This window comes from Mizuhopecten yessoensis, unplaced genomic scaffold (genome assembly GCF_002113885.1).
Source record: "Mizuhopecten yessoensis strain PY_sf001 unplaced genomic scaffold, ASM211388v2 scaffold716261, whole genome shotgun sequence".
NCBI classification, from domain to species: domain Eukaryota; kingdom Metazoa; phylum Mollusca; class Bivalvia; order Pectinida; family Pectinidae; genus Mizuhopecten; species Mizuhopecten yessoensis.
The window spans coordinates 469534-483032 of NW_018480028.1; the positions used below are offsets into that span (position 1 = coordinate 469534).

The 13499-nt window shown below is 35.9% G+C and overlaps 1 protein-coding gene across 2 annotated transcripts in view; it reads left to right on the forward strand.

Annotated features, from left to right (window-relative positions):
- LOC110442410 (angiotensin-converting enzyme-like) overlaps positions 1 to 12385 on the forward strand; it is a 16648-nt gene extending 4263 nt beyond the window's left edge. Inside the window, exons 1-12 of one of the 2 annotated variants that reach the window (XM_021486005.1) lie at positions 1087 to 1201; positions 1711 to 1908; positions 2136 to 2278; positions 2915 to 3066; positions 5531 to 5763; positions 6265 to 6465; positions 7775 to 8039; positions 9102 to 9334; positions 9894 to 10038; positions 11075 to 11173; positions 11345 to 11470; positions 12167 to 12385. In XM_021486005.1, coding sequence (XP_021341680.1) covers positions 1186 to 1201; positions 1711 to 1908; positions 2136 to 2278; positions 2915 to 3066; positions 5531 to 5763; positions 6265 to 6465; positions 7775 to 8039; positions 9102 to 9334; positions 9894 to 10038; positions 11075 to 11173; positions 11345 to 11470; positions 12167 to 12329 — 1974 coding nt within the window. In that variant the 5' untranslated portion in view covers positions 1087 to 1185 and the 3' untranslated portion in view covers positions 12330 to 12385. Of the gene's footprint in view, positions 1 to 1086; positions 1202 to 1710; positions 1909 to 2135; positions 2279 to 2914; positions 3067 to 5530; positions 5764 to 6264; positions 6466 to 7774; positions 8040 to 9101; positions 9335 to 9893; positions 10039 to 11074; positions 11174 to 11344; positions 11471 to 12166 lie in introns of those variants that run through there. The other variant, XM_021486006.1, reaches the window with a different exon arrangement.
- Positions 12386 to 13499: the final 1114 nt, after the last annotated feature.

Here is a 13499-nt window from a genome sequence, read left to right on the forward strand (position 1 = left end):
GGGAGATATCGAAACATTGTAAGAAATGAACGTATATGCAGAATTTGTAACTCTGAAGATATTGAAGACGAATACCATTTTTTGTTCATTTGTCCATTTTATCAAGTTTTAAGAGAAAGACGTATAAAATTGTACTACTGGAAAAAACCATCTGTTTTCAAGCTGATTCAATTATTAAGCACAACGAACGTTAAAGAATTAACTATGTTAAGTAAATATATATATGATGCCACCCAGTTGAGGAATAGCATGATATAATGTTAAAATATATGTAACTACATGCATTTTTTGTCCATTCTCCACTGCGTTATTGCAGTGTCTGCCACTGTATTTATATGTATTGTGTACATACTGATGAGCTGTAAAGCTCAAAGTCAATAAATGAATTTGAATTTGAATATACCCGTATGGTTGAACCGGTCTGGGCTCTTTGTTTGTAGACGGTGTTAATTATATACACTGTGTATAGTAACACGCTTTGTCACAACAAAGGCCTACATTTAAATGCTTTTCAAATGTCGTCACGATTGACATATATTGTCACTAAATAGAATACATGTGTTCAGTTTTAAAGGATTCCTGTCTCGCTACAGGCAAAATACTAGAGATCCTGTTTTAGTTTTTCGTATATACTGTAACCCCCTTAATTTTGTTCGGGCTTTAATTACTATAGTATGGACCAGAAAACCCCCACTTAAGCTTTGGTTAATTATTTTTTTTGGTTGAAAGCTTCCGATGCATGGTTACAATTTCTGTCATTGATACGGGGATCCTTAATATGGTGTACGCTGGGACACAGGAACCTGGTAACTTGTTTAAATATAATATAATATAACTATATTTTGACCTTAACTAAGGTGATCAGGGTACTTTTACACGCTTTATGGTTTTAGATCAACATTCAATAAAAAAAACCCACCCCCTCTCCAATGAACCGTAAATCCGTATAAACCCCTCAAACGTGTAAAATTACTCTGAACACCTTTGTTGTAGCAAATTCTCACGTCCCTGTGCACTGGGACACAACCGATGCCAGGTGGAAGGTTCACAGGGCCTGGTACTGTTATGATCGTATGGATAATATGTTTGCAATCCATATCGACCACTGATAACAGCTGTTTTGTTTTACGGCCCATTAACACTTTAAAGTCAGTTGTGACAGTAACATTTGCAGTTAGTGTTACAATGTTCACAGGAAAAGGTAAGTTTTTAATTGTATACCGTCTGAACCTATATAAAGTTTATTAATAATAACAATATGTCCAGCTCCTGTGATTTAGAGATTTCAAACAGTGCAGGTGGGTGTGTTAGGAAGCATATGTCTTTCATGCTAGTTTTTTGGTTGTCTGTTGAAGTTACTTCTGTTTACGTGTGAACTATTTTGGACGATTATATCATATATATGTTTTGTTTAATTCAAGATTGCCATTTCCGGTGGAAGTACGTCACATAAATATTCAGTTACTCGTGTTTGTGGTTACTATCTTAGTCGATAGGACTTCAGGGTGTCAATAGGACCAACCGAACATTCCAGTCCGTAGTATCTATTGTTTTATAATTACGTTATTAAGTTTAAAATATTTCAAAACGATAGTCTCAAATTAACATGAATAACTTATTCAAAAATTCCGTCTGTCGACTGATAACAAGGCAACGCCTATACAATTTTACACGAAACAAGATTGTAATTTTTTTCTTTTTTTCTTTCAGAACAAAACGGAAATGACATGAAATTTTTACTGGTTTTCTTGGGATTATTTCTTCTGGCGGACGGATGGAACCGGAAGGTTGCAGAAGCCGACACGAAGCTAGATTACCTCCGCCAATTGATCATTGAAATCAAATATAAATTAATGCTCGATATCGAAGCAGACAAAACAAACAACCATGAAAAGTTCAAAAGTAAAGGTATGTGTTTAAAGTGATATCGATATCCTTAAATTTAATGTTTTCCTGAACAATGTCACGTTCTCCTGTCTTTTTTGCCTTAAAGTGTCATCCGGGTCTCTGCCAATAGTGAAATAATTAATGTGTCGGGAGGTGAACTTACTAGTCAATAATATTTTTTCAAAGTATCTTTGTTCTCTCTCTCCCGTAGTTTCTTATATTTACCATCATAAATATTCATAATTCAGAGAGATCATGTAGCTCACTTGATGAAGAGGTCACTCGTGATTGGCTACGAAGAACCAATGAGGAACATCGGATTGAGATGAACAGAAATGTGGTGGATAGCTGGAATTACGAGTCGAACATTACCGATGCTACTAAACAGAAGGTTTGTGATGTATATCACTTACTCTCCCTAAGTACACGTAGTATACATTTGGCACTTTCATTGATTATATTACTTAAGCAGTAATGTTTTAGCAAATGTAGTTATGGTCCCGGTAGGGCTTTATGTAAGTTTGTCAGCAATAGAGATGTGTGTTATAGGACCATAACAATATTTGCTAAAATATTCATTATATATATATATTAATTTTGATAGAAGAATTACGCTTTATTTAGGTATTTCGAACAGTTCTTTTTGAACAGCAAATTTAGTGCATTCCTTTAGTTTGTTTTAGTATAAGAACACAGAAAACCAGTTTTTATAAATGTTCGACCGAATGATATAATTTTCAATTATTTTGGTCGATGTGCTCCTTTTTAATTTTAATAAAACAACTTAAAAACCTTTAATCAACACGGATATTTCACTTCAAAAATATCGTAGACAAATTACACGTATTAACACATTCTAGACCGGAATTTACAAAGCTGACAGTATTCTTCATAGATACACCAAAATTGTTACATTCTGCAGAAGTCAAACCTCTTGACCTTTTTGTCAGCAGAAGCATATCAACTGTGACGTCACGATGCTAATTTGTTATCCTAGCCTGACAGTAGTCTATGATTTCTATTGCAGATGACGGAAAGTAATGTGAGATTTACGGCGTATGAACGGGGGTTAGGGGAGGAAGCCGCAAAATGTCAGAACGAAAACTTCTCAAATGATACCAGCAGAAAACTCAAACTACTAAACCAGATCTTCTCACCTAAAGACCCGAAGAGAGTCAAGTAAGACATTCGTTCATATGTTATATACGTAGTATGTGTGAATTTAAAACCATCAATAGAACACCCAGCATTGACCGATCTGCGTTTTGACTTTTGCGTATTACATCCCGGTATGTTGTTTCAATTTTTAGTTGTGCACTTCCGGTTTCCGGAATACATATATCACACATAAATATTGTCCATAAAATGATGACGACAAAAGTAAATAAGACATAAAGAATACATAGTACTCGTTTCTTCTTCATGTCATGATTACATGTTGGTCCCTGGTGAGGGCACCCTTAGTTTCAGAGACATGGGCCCACTTGTATGAAACATCTCAAAGTTAAGGAAAATCTCAAGCAATGTATTGTCTATGGGAAATCTTAGACTTGAGGAAATCTCAAGAGTTGAGATCATTTATACAAGTGGGCCATGTTGTTACTGCGTGCTCACCAGCTACTCCTTTCCTGGATCTACATGAACTCGGTCTATGTTAGACGTCCCATATCTTGACCACATTGAAATATTCTTCCTTGGTTTGTTTAGGTTGCGCGTTCTCCTCAGTGTTTTATCTTAATATTGTTATAGTTGGTAATTTGTGGTCCTCGGAGCTTTAACCCTTTCTTCCCTAGGTAACTTTAATATACTCTACCATACATTCATCCGGATGAGCCGTTATGGTATACAGTGGTGAAAGGATTAAATGACCCTGTACAACCAACCATCCTACCTCAGAGCTTCTTTTTTTCAACTAAAACTCTTACATTGTTCATTTTACATATGTTACATGTTCTTTAGTTAATTTTTACAGTTAAAAAAGGGTTCATATCTTTATATCTATTTGTCGTATTTTCTTGTAAGCTTGTTTACACTGGTTCGATTGGTCTGGATATATCCTCGACATTATTTGAAAGCACTTAGCAACTTTCGGGATTCCTCGGTAATAAGTTGACTTTTATAGTGATTATTTGCACCAGATTGTGTTCTTAAAAGGTCGGTTATTTATACTGCAATATGACCGTTTCTTTTGTATATAGCTAATTTTCTGCATTAAAATGTAATATTTAATGATGTAGATACAATGTTAATGCGCTGGTAAGCTAAAGTTGTTTGATAAAATTCGATCAGATGGTGTTATGAGAACATCTGTCACGAATATGATATCATGCTTGGTCTCAAGTTTTATCCTCTCCATTTTTGACATCAAGTTGGCATTGTTAGAATATAAAAGTCATTAAACACGTTTTTGTGTATATAATTCAAATATCTTTCTATGGAGTTTTAAGCATATACGTTTCCTTGTACCATGGTTTCAGCAGGGGAAATGTTCCTCCAAAGCCAGTGTCGTCTGGGTCTGGTAGTGAAAAGGGCTAGTTAAAAATGACTGTCGGCACTCCCTAACGTCATGTCCAAGTTGTCGATGCACTGCCACAATTCTTTGTCTTCTTGCTAACTTATTAGAACGCAGAATACTGTTATGTTTGACTCCCTCCGTGCAACGTGGTCTTATTCCTCTACACGTTTACCAACGAGGTTATTTGAGTCTATTTTGATGTTATGTTAAGTACAAGAGTTGTTCTTGTACTATTGGGATGCCTCTGTCAAACTTGATGATACGACCTCTTTTAGCTTATGTGCATAACAAGAAGTGATGTTAGTCTTTTACAGTTTATATTACAAGTTCAAACTCTCATTGAAGAGAACCTATTTGCATGTACAATGTTGGGTTCCAAATCGTTCCAGATCTTGACTAATCTTTGATAGAAAAGCACTGTTTTGTGTTATTTAGAAGGTTCTGCCTTGTGAGAGAACCTTGCAGACCTGTCTTCACTCTACATTTGTCATCCCTATCTACTTTTAAAAGCTCGCTAATATGATCATGTACAATACTAGCAGATAAGTTAGAAAGATGAGAAGGATTCATATAAGTACATGTGCGCTATTCCAAACCTAACGGTATAGGGACCTCGAAATGGCCAATGCGTGAATGTATATATTGTATATGGGACAAGGTAGCTTATCTTTGAGCTTGTTCTTTATTTGAAAAAATCGAAACAACATCATAAACATTAATCAGCTTATTGGTAAGCCATGAGTATGCAAATAACCGCCGTTTTCATGAACACTGTTAATACCCAAATCTTTTGGCACCTTCAACAAAACCAAGCGTGGCACAACATAGATAAACATCACAAGAATGTTATAACTGCAAGTATTTGTCAAAAACACATTTCAGGTAAACTATCTGGATTTTTAAGTAATTGGTTAAATACACCAATTATAAACTAAGTCATTCTTTCTAAATAATATATCATTTAATATTACTGCTGACAATATCTGTGTGACTATCCATGACCAATTATATAACATCACAACCTTTGTAGAGGGAAGCATCATTGATTGCAAACGGTTTGCCTATCTCTTCAATCTTAACCAGTGCAGGTGTACCGTAGCCCTTAATGTGATGATCTAATCATTGTAGAGAGCTAGAAGATTTGGAGGCCGACCTTACAGAGATATACGGGAACGCTGTGGTGGAAATAAACGGGAAGAAGTTACAAATCGAACCGGAACTTACGGAGATCATGGCCAACAGCCGAAACGAGACGGAGTTAAGGGAAGCCTGGGAAAAATGGCGTAACGTCACAGGTGCAAAGATGAAGACAAAGTATACTCGACTTGTAGAACTTCAGAACATCGGAGCCAGCGATAATGGTAAGAATTGTGGGACTCGGTTGTGATGATAAATACAGAATTAACATTTGCACTTATTATGTTTGTGATAGGGCGAACATATTAAAATACAATCGAATATAAAAAAATGCTAAAGTGTGAATATATTGTTGTGTTTTATGGAAATACTTTTGTTGAACATTTAAGATAGCACTATGTTATTATAAAACGTTTTTATTGCTGATCCAGGATGTTTTTTAAAAGAAGGATACTACAACACCTTAAGAAATAGAAAGCGGCAAAGAAAGTTCACTTTATACAAAACCTAACTGCATGTGAAGAAGTTCTCCTCTACATCCGCCACCGAGTAGCATGTGTTTCTATGTAATTTCCATTTATTTATAAAAAACAATAAAAACCAAATATAATACAACAATTGGTGACTTTTCAGGAAGTACATACTCTTCCACTTCGAAAAAAGCCTACATTCAATATGGCAAAGTCAGACTGGGTGGTTAGGATAACTGTTTTATCATCCACTAGGTTACACATCACAGGCGGAGGTATGGCTGACAACAGACTTCGACGAAATCGCTGGAATAGAAGATATGTGTGACAGGTTGTGGTCTGAACTAAAACCTTTATATTCGGAACTACACAAATATGTCCGCAATAAACTGAAGGACTTCTACAAGAATGACGTCACGTTCCCAGACGACGGGTCCATACCCGCCCACCTACTAGGTAAGTACCTGTTAAGGATAGGTAACGAACTGACAGTGAAGTCATTTAATATGTAACTATCATTGTACCAAATACACCGCTACATTGCCCCATGTCTTGTCACACGCCTTATGTGGAAAAGGTATAGGTATTATAGATATCAGATATTATTTAAAATTTGTTGCGTTCTAAAGAGTTTGGGAACCTTTCCCTTTTTGCGATTTTCTACAGATATTTTGGAACACTTCAGACACAGATTTCCAATTTTCATGTTAAGTCATACTCGCGAGTCCTAAATGGACGAACAGGTCATACGATACAACAAAGGGTTTACTCTGTTTGGCTTCTTGTACCGATTCTCTTTATTAGGTAGTTCCTTAATTCCTTCGCTTATTTGAACAGTGAACTATAGCAACAGATAACGTTGTATCATTAGCACGCGTGATAGGCATCCTAAAAGGCATCCTAAAAGGCATCCTAAAAGTGTTGTTTAGTGACAGGTGAATCCCCAAATTAACATCCAAGCTGTTCCAGGTTTCGAAAGATTTTGAAAGGTTTATTATCCACGACGATTTATTCGTATAAACTGTGCATTTAAATTGATTAATGAATAATTATTTTCTCTGTGAAGGAAAGGATTTTTTTTTATGAGGATATTTCTAAACGGTGACGCACTATAGAACTAATAGCATAACTATGAGCATACAATTGAAACGCAACAAAGGATTATAAATTGATGTGGTCTCGGTCAAATAACATGTTTAAATTTATACATGTACAACATCACACCTTCGACCTGCTCTTTATTCAACGAACATATTTGATAGATTGTTTAATTTGGTAAAGCATTGCATTAATGCATAACAGAGCAGTACACGAACAATACATGTAACACAGAAAAGTCGTAGACTTGCTTCCACTGTTGTCCAATAATCTCGTATGAAATACTAATTATAAGTTAATACATGATCAACAGCTATAACAAGTCCTTAATTACTACATATATTGGCTATCACAAGTACGAATTATGTTCGAAAATGTTTTCGGCAAAAAATGTAGTATCTGTAACGTAAGGCGTAAATTAACTATGAATGAATTACAGCTTGGAATTCGGCTTCTTAACATCAAAACAAAGTCTCTCTATGAAAAACATGGACTGGAAGTTTTTTCAAATAACACTTATTACCAAATTATGTATATGATAACCGCAGGGTAAGTAACATATGCATGTTATATCTCTGCGCATTTAGTTGTGGAAGCAATATGTAAGTTAAACGCAATGGAAGTTTGGAACCGAAGACGATTTAATTTCAGTTTTCTTGTTCTTTAGGAAATATGTGGGCACAAGAATTTGTAGGAATTTTCGATATTGTGAAACCCTACGATATACAAAACGAAAATTACGATGAGGTGCTGAAAGAGCAGGGGTATACACCGAGGAAGATGTTCGAGAAGGCGGAAGAATTCTACGTGTCTTTAGGACTACCGAAAATGACGGGAAAATTCTGGAAGAATTCTATTATTGAAAAACCAACCGACCGTAGTCTAGTTTGTCATGCTTCTGCTTGGGACTTGTATGATGATGGCGATTTCCGGTAAGATCACTTTGTTGGTTTTACATCCTTTAATAATTCGGATTAAAAACATGGCGTAGTGAAAACCTCTACTGAATATGTTAATTATTATATTTTTTATTTATTGTTTTTTTTACATTTTACTTTTTCTTTTTTTTGGACACTAGATTAATCGTTTAACGAGCAATTGTGTCACCGGTTTTTCGCTCGAGCGAGTTGATTTTTGCTGTACAAGTTTATAATGTTCGATTTCATGAATATGATATGTAAAAAAAGAGGAAAATGATACAATATTGGTACTTATAACGACCGAAGCCCTTTTGCTTTTTTGATCCTACTAAAGTTGAAAAACAACAAGAAATAATGTGGCAAAAGAGGAAGCACATGTTTTGGCTGTTTAAAGAAGAGAAATGCATTTTCTTTCAACTCAGTTAATATTAAGAAAAGTTAGTCACCAGAACTTCTTAAATCAATCGCTAAATAAGCGGTGAGAAAATGAGGAAATTTGAATTAAAAATAAGGGGTAGGGGTAACCGAAATTGTTTCCAAAGATCAAAAGATAATTGAAAAATTTTCGTTCGTAATTTAAAGAAAATTTTACCAAAAAACACGCAAAGATTTATGATAAAACACTTCGAAGGTATTATATGATATCGCCTTAAAAACGATCAAATTAATACATTTTGTCGAAAATTATACAATATCTAAAATTGGTATCTTTAAACGATCTTAGCACGCCAACGTACGATTTTCGTTGTATTATAATTTTCGCATTTTCTCCTATTTAAAATAATGTATGACTGAAAAAAGTGATTCGTTAAAAAAAATCGCTTTTTAACAAGAGCATATCCTTAACGGCTTTAATCTTATTGTTTGAAAAATATTATAGTAACAGTTGTAAAACTAAATATGTGTCTATATAATAAGCTGAAAAATAAGATTGTAGGTATAAAAACAAACAAATAATATGAGTAAAGGTAACGCATATTTTCAAACTTGATTTCGTTTAGATTTACCTAATTAATTTGTACACTTGAATTAAATAACAATATTTAGCATTAGATTTTGTGTGTTGACGTACAGAATAAAGATGTGTACAAACATGACGATGGACTACTTTGAGACGATTCACCACGAGATGGGTCACATCCAGTACTATATGGCGTACGAGGATCAGCCGGTCGTTTATCGTCGGGGCGCCAACGGGGGATTTCACGAGGCTATCGGCGACACTATTGCCAACGCTGTCCGGACACCCACACACCTGTGTGAATTAATTGGAGTAGCATGCGCTAGTCCGGCCGTGGACAAACAGGGTGAGTTTTATAAAGGAAATTTAAATCTAATAATGTTAGCTAGTTACGTACAAGCTTCAGTGTGTAGCTTGCACAATCTTAAGTTATCATCTTGCTAACTGCTTTTTGGATTAATTGGAGTGACCTGTCTAAATTTTGAAGGTAAACAAACAAAAAAGGATGAATACGAGTTAGACTCTTCGGATATAATAGTTGTATCATCCTATAACCAGGAAAGTCCATTCAGACAAAAAGGGTGAACAGTTTTACTATATTTGAACAATCCTGATATAAATTGTGAGCTTTATTATTTTAGTTAAACAATGTAGTAGTTAAACCCTTCGGACACAACAGTGAGCGATACTTGAGGTACAAATATTAATTTGCTGTCCTCTGTCCCGCGCCAGAGCAGTAATGTTTAGAAAGAACTCTACTCAATATCGCAGAAAAGAAGATTCGAACCACCCTGCCCCTCCCAGCCCTACCTTGCCTCCTTTCGTCAATCATATCTATAATAGTGCTTCGTATTCAAACTCTTTAGACATACCTATCACAACTATAACCATTTCTACTGTTCCAGAGGCGGATCTGAACTACCTGATGAAGAAAGCACTCATCAAGGTTGCCTTTTTGCCGTTCGGCTTACTGATCGACAAGTACCGGTGGGCGGTGTTTAGGGGGTCCATCAAACCTGATGAATACAACTCAGAGTGGTGGAGGATGAGGTTAGTAGGCGGGATTAGAGGGGGCAGGTCTAAGGAGGCGTGGCCTAGTTAAGACAAGGCAGTGGTGAATGTGGTTAGTAGGCGGTATTAGACTGCACGGGTCTAAGGAGGTGTGGTCTGGTATCTAGCATTCAGCGACGAGAATGAAAGAAGGCGGGATTCTTAAAAGTTAGGTTAAAGGCGTGTTTAAAATGCGTTTTCAGGGCGTTAAACACGATAACTTTAGTAGCGATCATATTAAGGGCTTGGTAAGAGGGCGAGATGCGTGTTTAATGATATATTGTCATGGCATAGCCAGTGCTTTAACGTATCTGATACTATCGTAGTGGATGGTAGGAAATGAAGTTTGTAGACGGGGTCAACGTTTAAGGACCGTGGCTATAGGGGCATATTCAGAGCATCATACCTGATAGTCATAGTAATGAGTTGCACTGTATGATGTTGGTAGGCTTGGTTAGGAGTGTGTTGTCAAGGACATTGATTGATTGATTGATTGGTTGGTTTTACGTAGTAGTTCGGTTATCCAGCAAACGAATGTGAGGACATCATATATGATAGGTAAAATACCGAGTGGTAGAGGATGTAGGTGGGGCATTAAATTCACCGTTAGAAGTAGGGAGGGGACAACAGCTGACACACGAAGTGGTTAAGACTTAATTTTGTAGAAGTTTGGAAGATGAGGGGTATTTTTAGGTGTTTGTTAACCACAAAATAAAGGGAAATATGCAGAGGTGGTGTGTGGATGGGGGTATCAAAGACAACTCTCAGACGGAATGCTGAAAGAGGAGGGTTATAGACTGGGTTTTATTTGGAATGGGAAAAGTGTCTGCACAACGATTACTTACGTATCTCTAGTAATTTATCAAAACTTGTTGACAAAATAATTTAGGAAATACAAAACATCATTTATCACTCGCTCAATTGTTTATAATAACGGATCAAAATAAAACCACATTAATGAAGGATCTTATAGCTTATAATCATAAACCATAGGTAACATTTGATGACTTAAAGGTTGCTGTTTATGTACACGCAGGATGGAGTACCAGATGATATCCCCCCCTTCGCACCGAGGGGAGGAGTACTTTGACCCCGGTGCAAAATACCACGTAGCCGCCAGCGTCCCCTACATCCGGTAAGTTCTCCACAAACTACATCAGGTAAACTTAAGGACTGACATCGTCAATGATTCCTTCCATCATACGGAGCTATCAACCCTTCACCCTTTTTGTGATCCACTCTGAAAACTTAACCTCAGACATCTGTTTCAGAACTCCAAAAAGTGACCCGTATGTTTATGTTTCAGGTATTTCATTAGTTTCGTGGTACAGTTCCAGTTCTACGAGTCAATGTGTAAAGCCGCCGGTCACGGACACAAGCCGCTACACCAATGTGACTTTTACAGAAATAAGGACGCCGGCCAAAAACTACAGTATGTTACTTTCCTTAAAATATCGAGGAGTGTTGGTGTTCTTGATCCAATGTTGTTAGTTGTAATCGGTAATCTGAGTGATTTCTCTTTGGAAAGCGTACTTAAGTAGAAAGCATATTGACATCTTTTTCTGATGTGCACTATAGTGTGTGTGTGTGTGTGTGTGTGTTAATGGATCGTTATTGTTTGGCTAAAGTAACATAAATATAATATTGTCTTTTTATCAGCGTGTTCGCCGTTGTAAAATTCTTAGAGAAGCTGACGTTAAATTGTGAAAATGTCGCGTTTGTAATAATATATGTATATTCGGAGTATTAAGTTGATCAATAGTTTGTGTTTAAATCGAAGCATTGACTAGTGTTGCCCTGTGACAATTATATTTCGCGGAGATTTATTTTCATTTGCGTTTGTGGAATGAACACGTAAAAGACAGATCTCGAAAAAGTGTTGCCCTTCTGGTTGTAAGTAAGGAGTTATTTATGACACTGAGCGAAACTTAAGCTCTGTAAATGTTTAGAGTAATATCATTGAAAAATATACAGTAGGTCTATGAATATAGATAATATTTTTCTTCTTCTAATTTTGCACAATTTTCCTTGCAGAATGCAGTCTTTTTTTATGCTGGTGATCGTAAACATATCAATCAAAAGTCTTGCAAGGTGGGCTATTACTTAACTTTCATGTTTTGTTAAACAGTGATATGATGAGTCTTGGAGGGAGTAAACCATGGCCCGAGGCGCTAAAGCAGATGACAGGTGAACTGGATATCAGCGCTGGGTCCATCATGCGGTACTTTCAGCCTCTGCTGGATTGGATGAAAGTTGAGAACAGAAAAAATGACGAACAAAATAATTTGTAAAACCTGCTGTGATACTGTAACATCATCTATAATAAATGTTTGTCTGTTTTGTTGATTTTGTGTGTTGATGTTTTTGCCACTACTTGCGGCAGAGATAATCTTTTGACTGATGAATCAGAATGAAACATTTAAAAGCAATATCGGTGTATGTTTTTTCGAGACATTCGAGTGCTCGTTTGAGGTCCAACAAGAAAAACATTTTTTTTGTGTAACTTACACATTTTAGATTGACACAGACATCTTTTCACATTCTTACATATTAAAATCATAGGTGTATTCATTAACTGCTATTTAAAAAATAGGTGCAAGCTGCTCTTGGTATTCTTAAAAATATGTTCTTTTTCCCCATACATCACTAGGATATTCATCGATAGGTTACCTAGTATATTTTGTAAAATCATTATATTCAATGCTGTTAGTAAAGTATGTTAATGTAAAAATGATAAACATCGATTATGATAGCAATTTGAATGTCGTTGACAACCCTTTTTTTAGATGGGATCTATACTCCAGACTAAGGGCAATACATTAGTTACAATTGAATGTGGACAAATATATTTGGGATTTTGAGAGAATGGCTTTTATTTTAAAAATATATGATACAACTTTTTGCATTGATATACGTCATTAAATAGTAATACTCCCGGCTGCTAAGGTTCATTATTCCCGACAACAAACATGTACGAGGATCACCTGATATTATGTGTACTTGGTAATTGTCGCGGCAGGGTTCGGGTTAAAATAACAAAATATATTCGACGTTTGATAGACGCTAAATTGCTTACACAAACGGCTAGCAGGGGAGTATTTGAGAAAACGTCAAGGTAAAAAGTTATCACAGTGCGCCGTTGTGTCGTATGTCCTAAGATTTTAGATAAACAAGATGTGAAAGTCTTATGTGTGTAACAAGTAAGACTTTTCCGTTTCAAATATTATTTATTGAGATATTCATGTTTTGTAACAAAAGATTAAAGCAGATCGTACTCATAATACAGCTTATAGTAAATCACAAAAGAACGAATATAATAGACATATTAAAACATTTGTGCATAGGTCATCATTTCATGCGTATGTAACCATGGTGATATGCATCTACCTCACATATACCCAGTAGGATAGGTAGTGTAGACAGGCAGTGTGGATGACGATAGAGATTTGTGTGGGATCAGG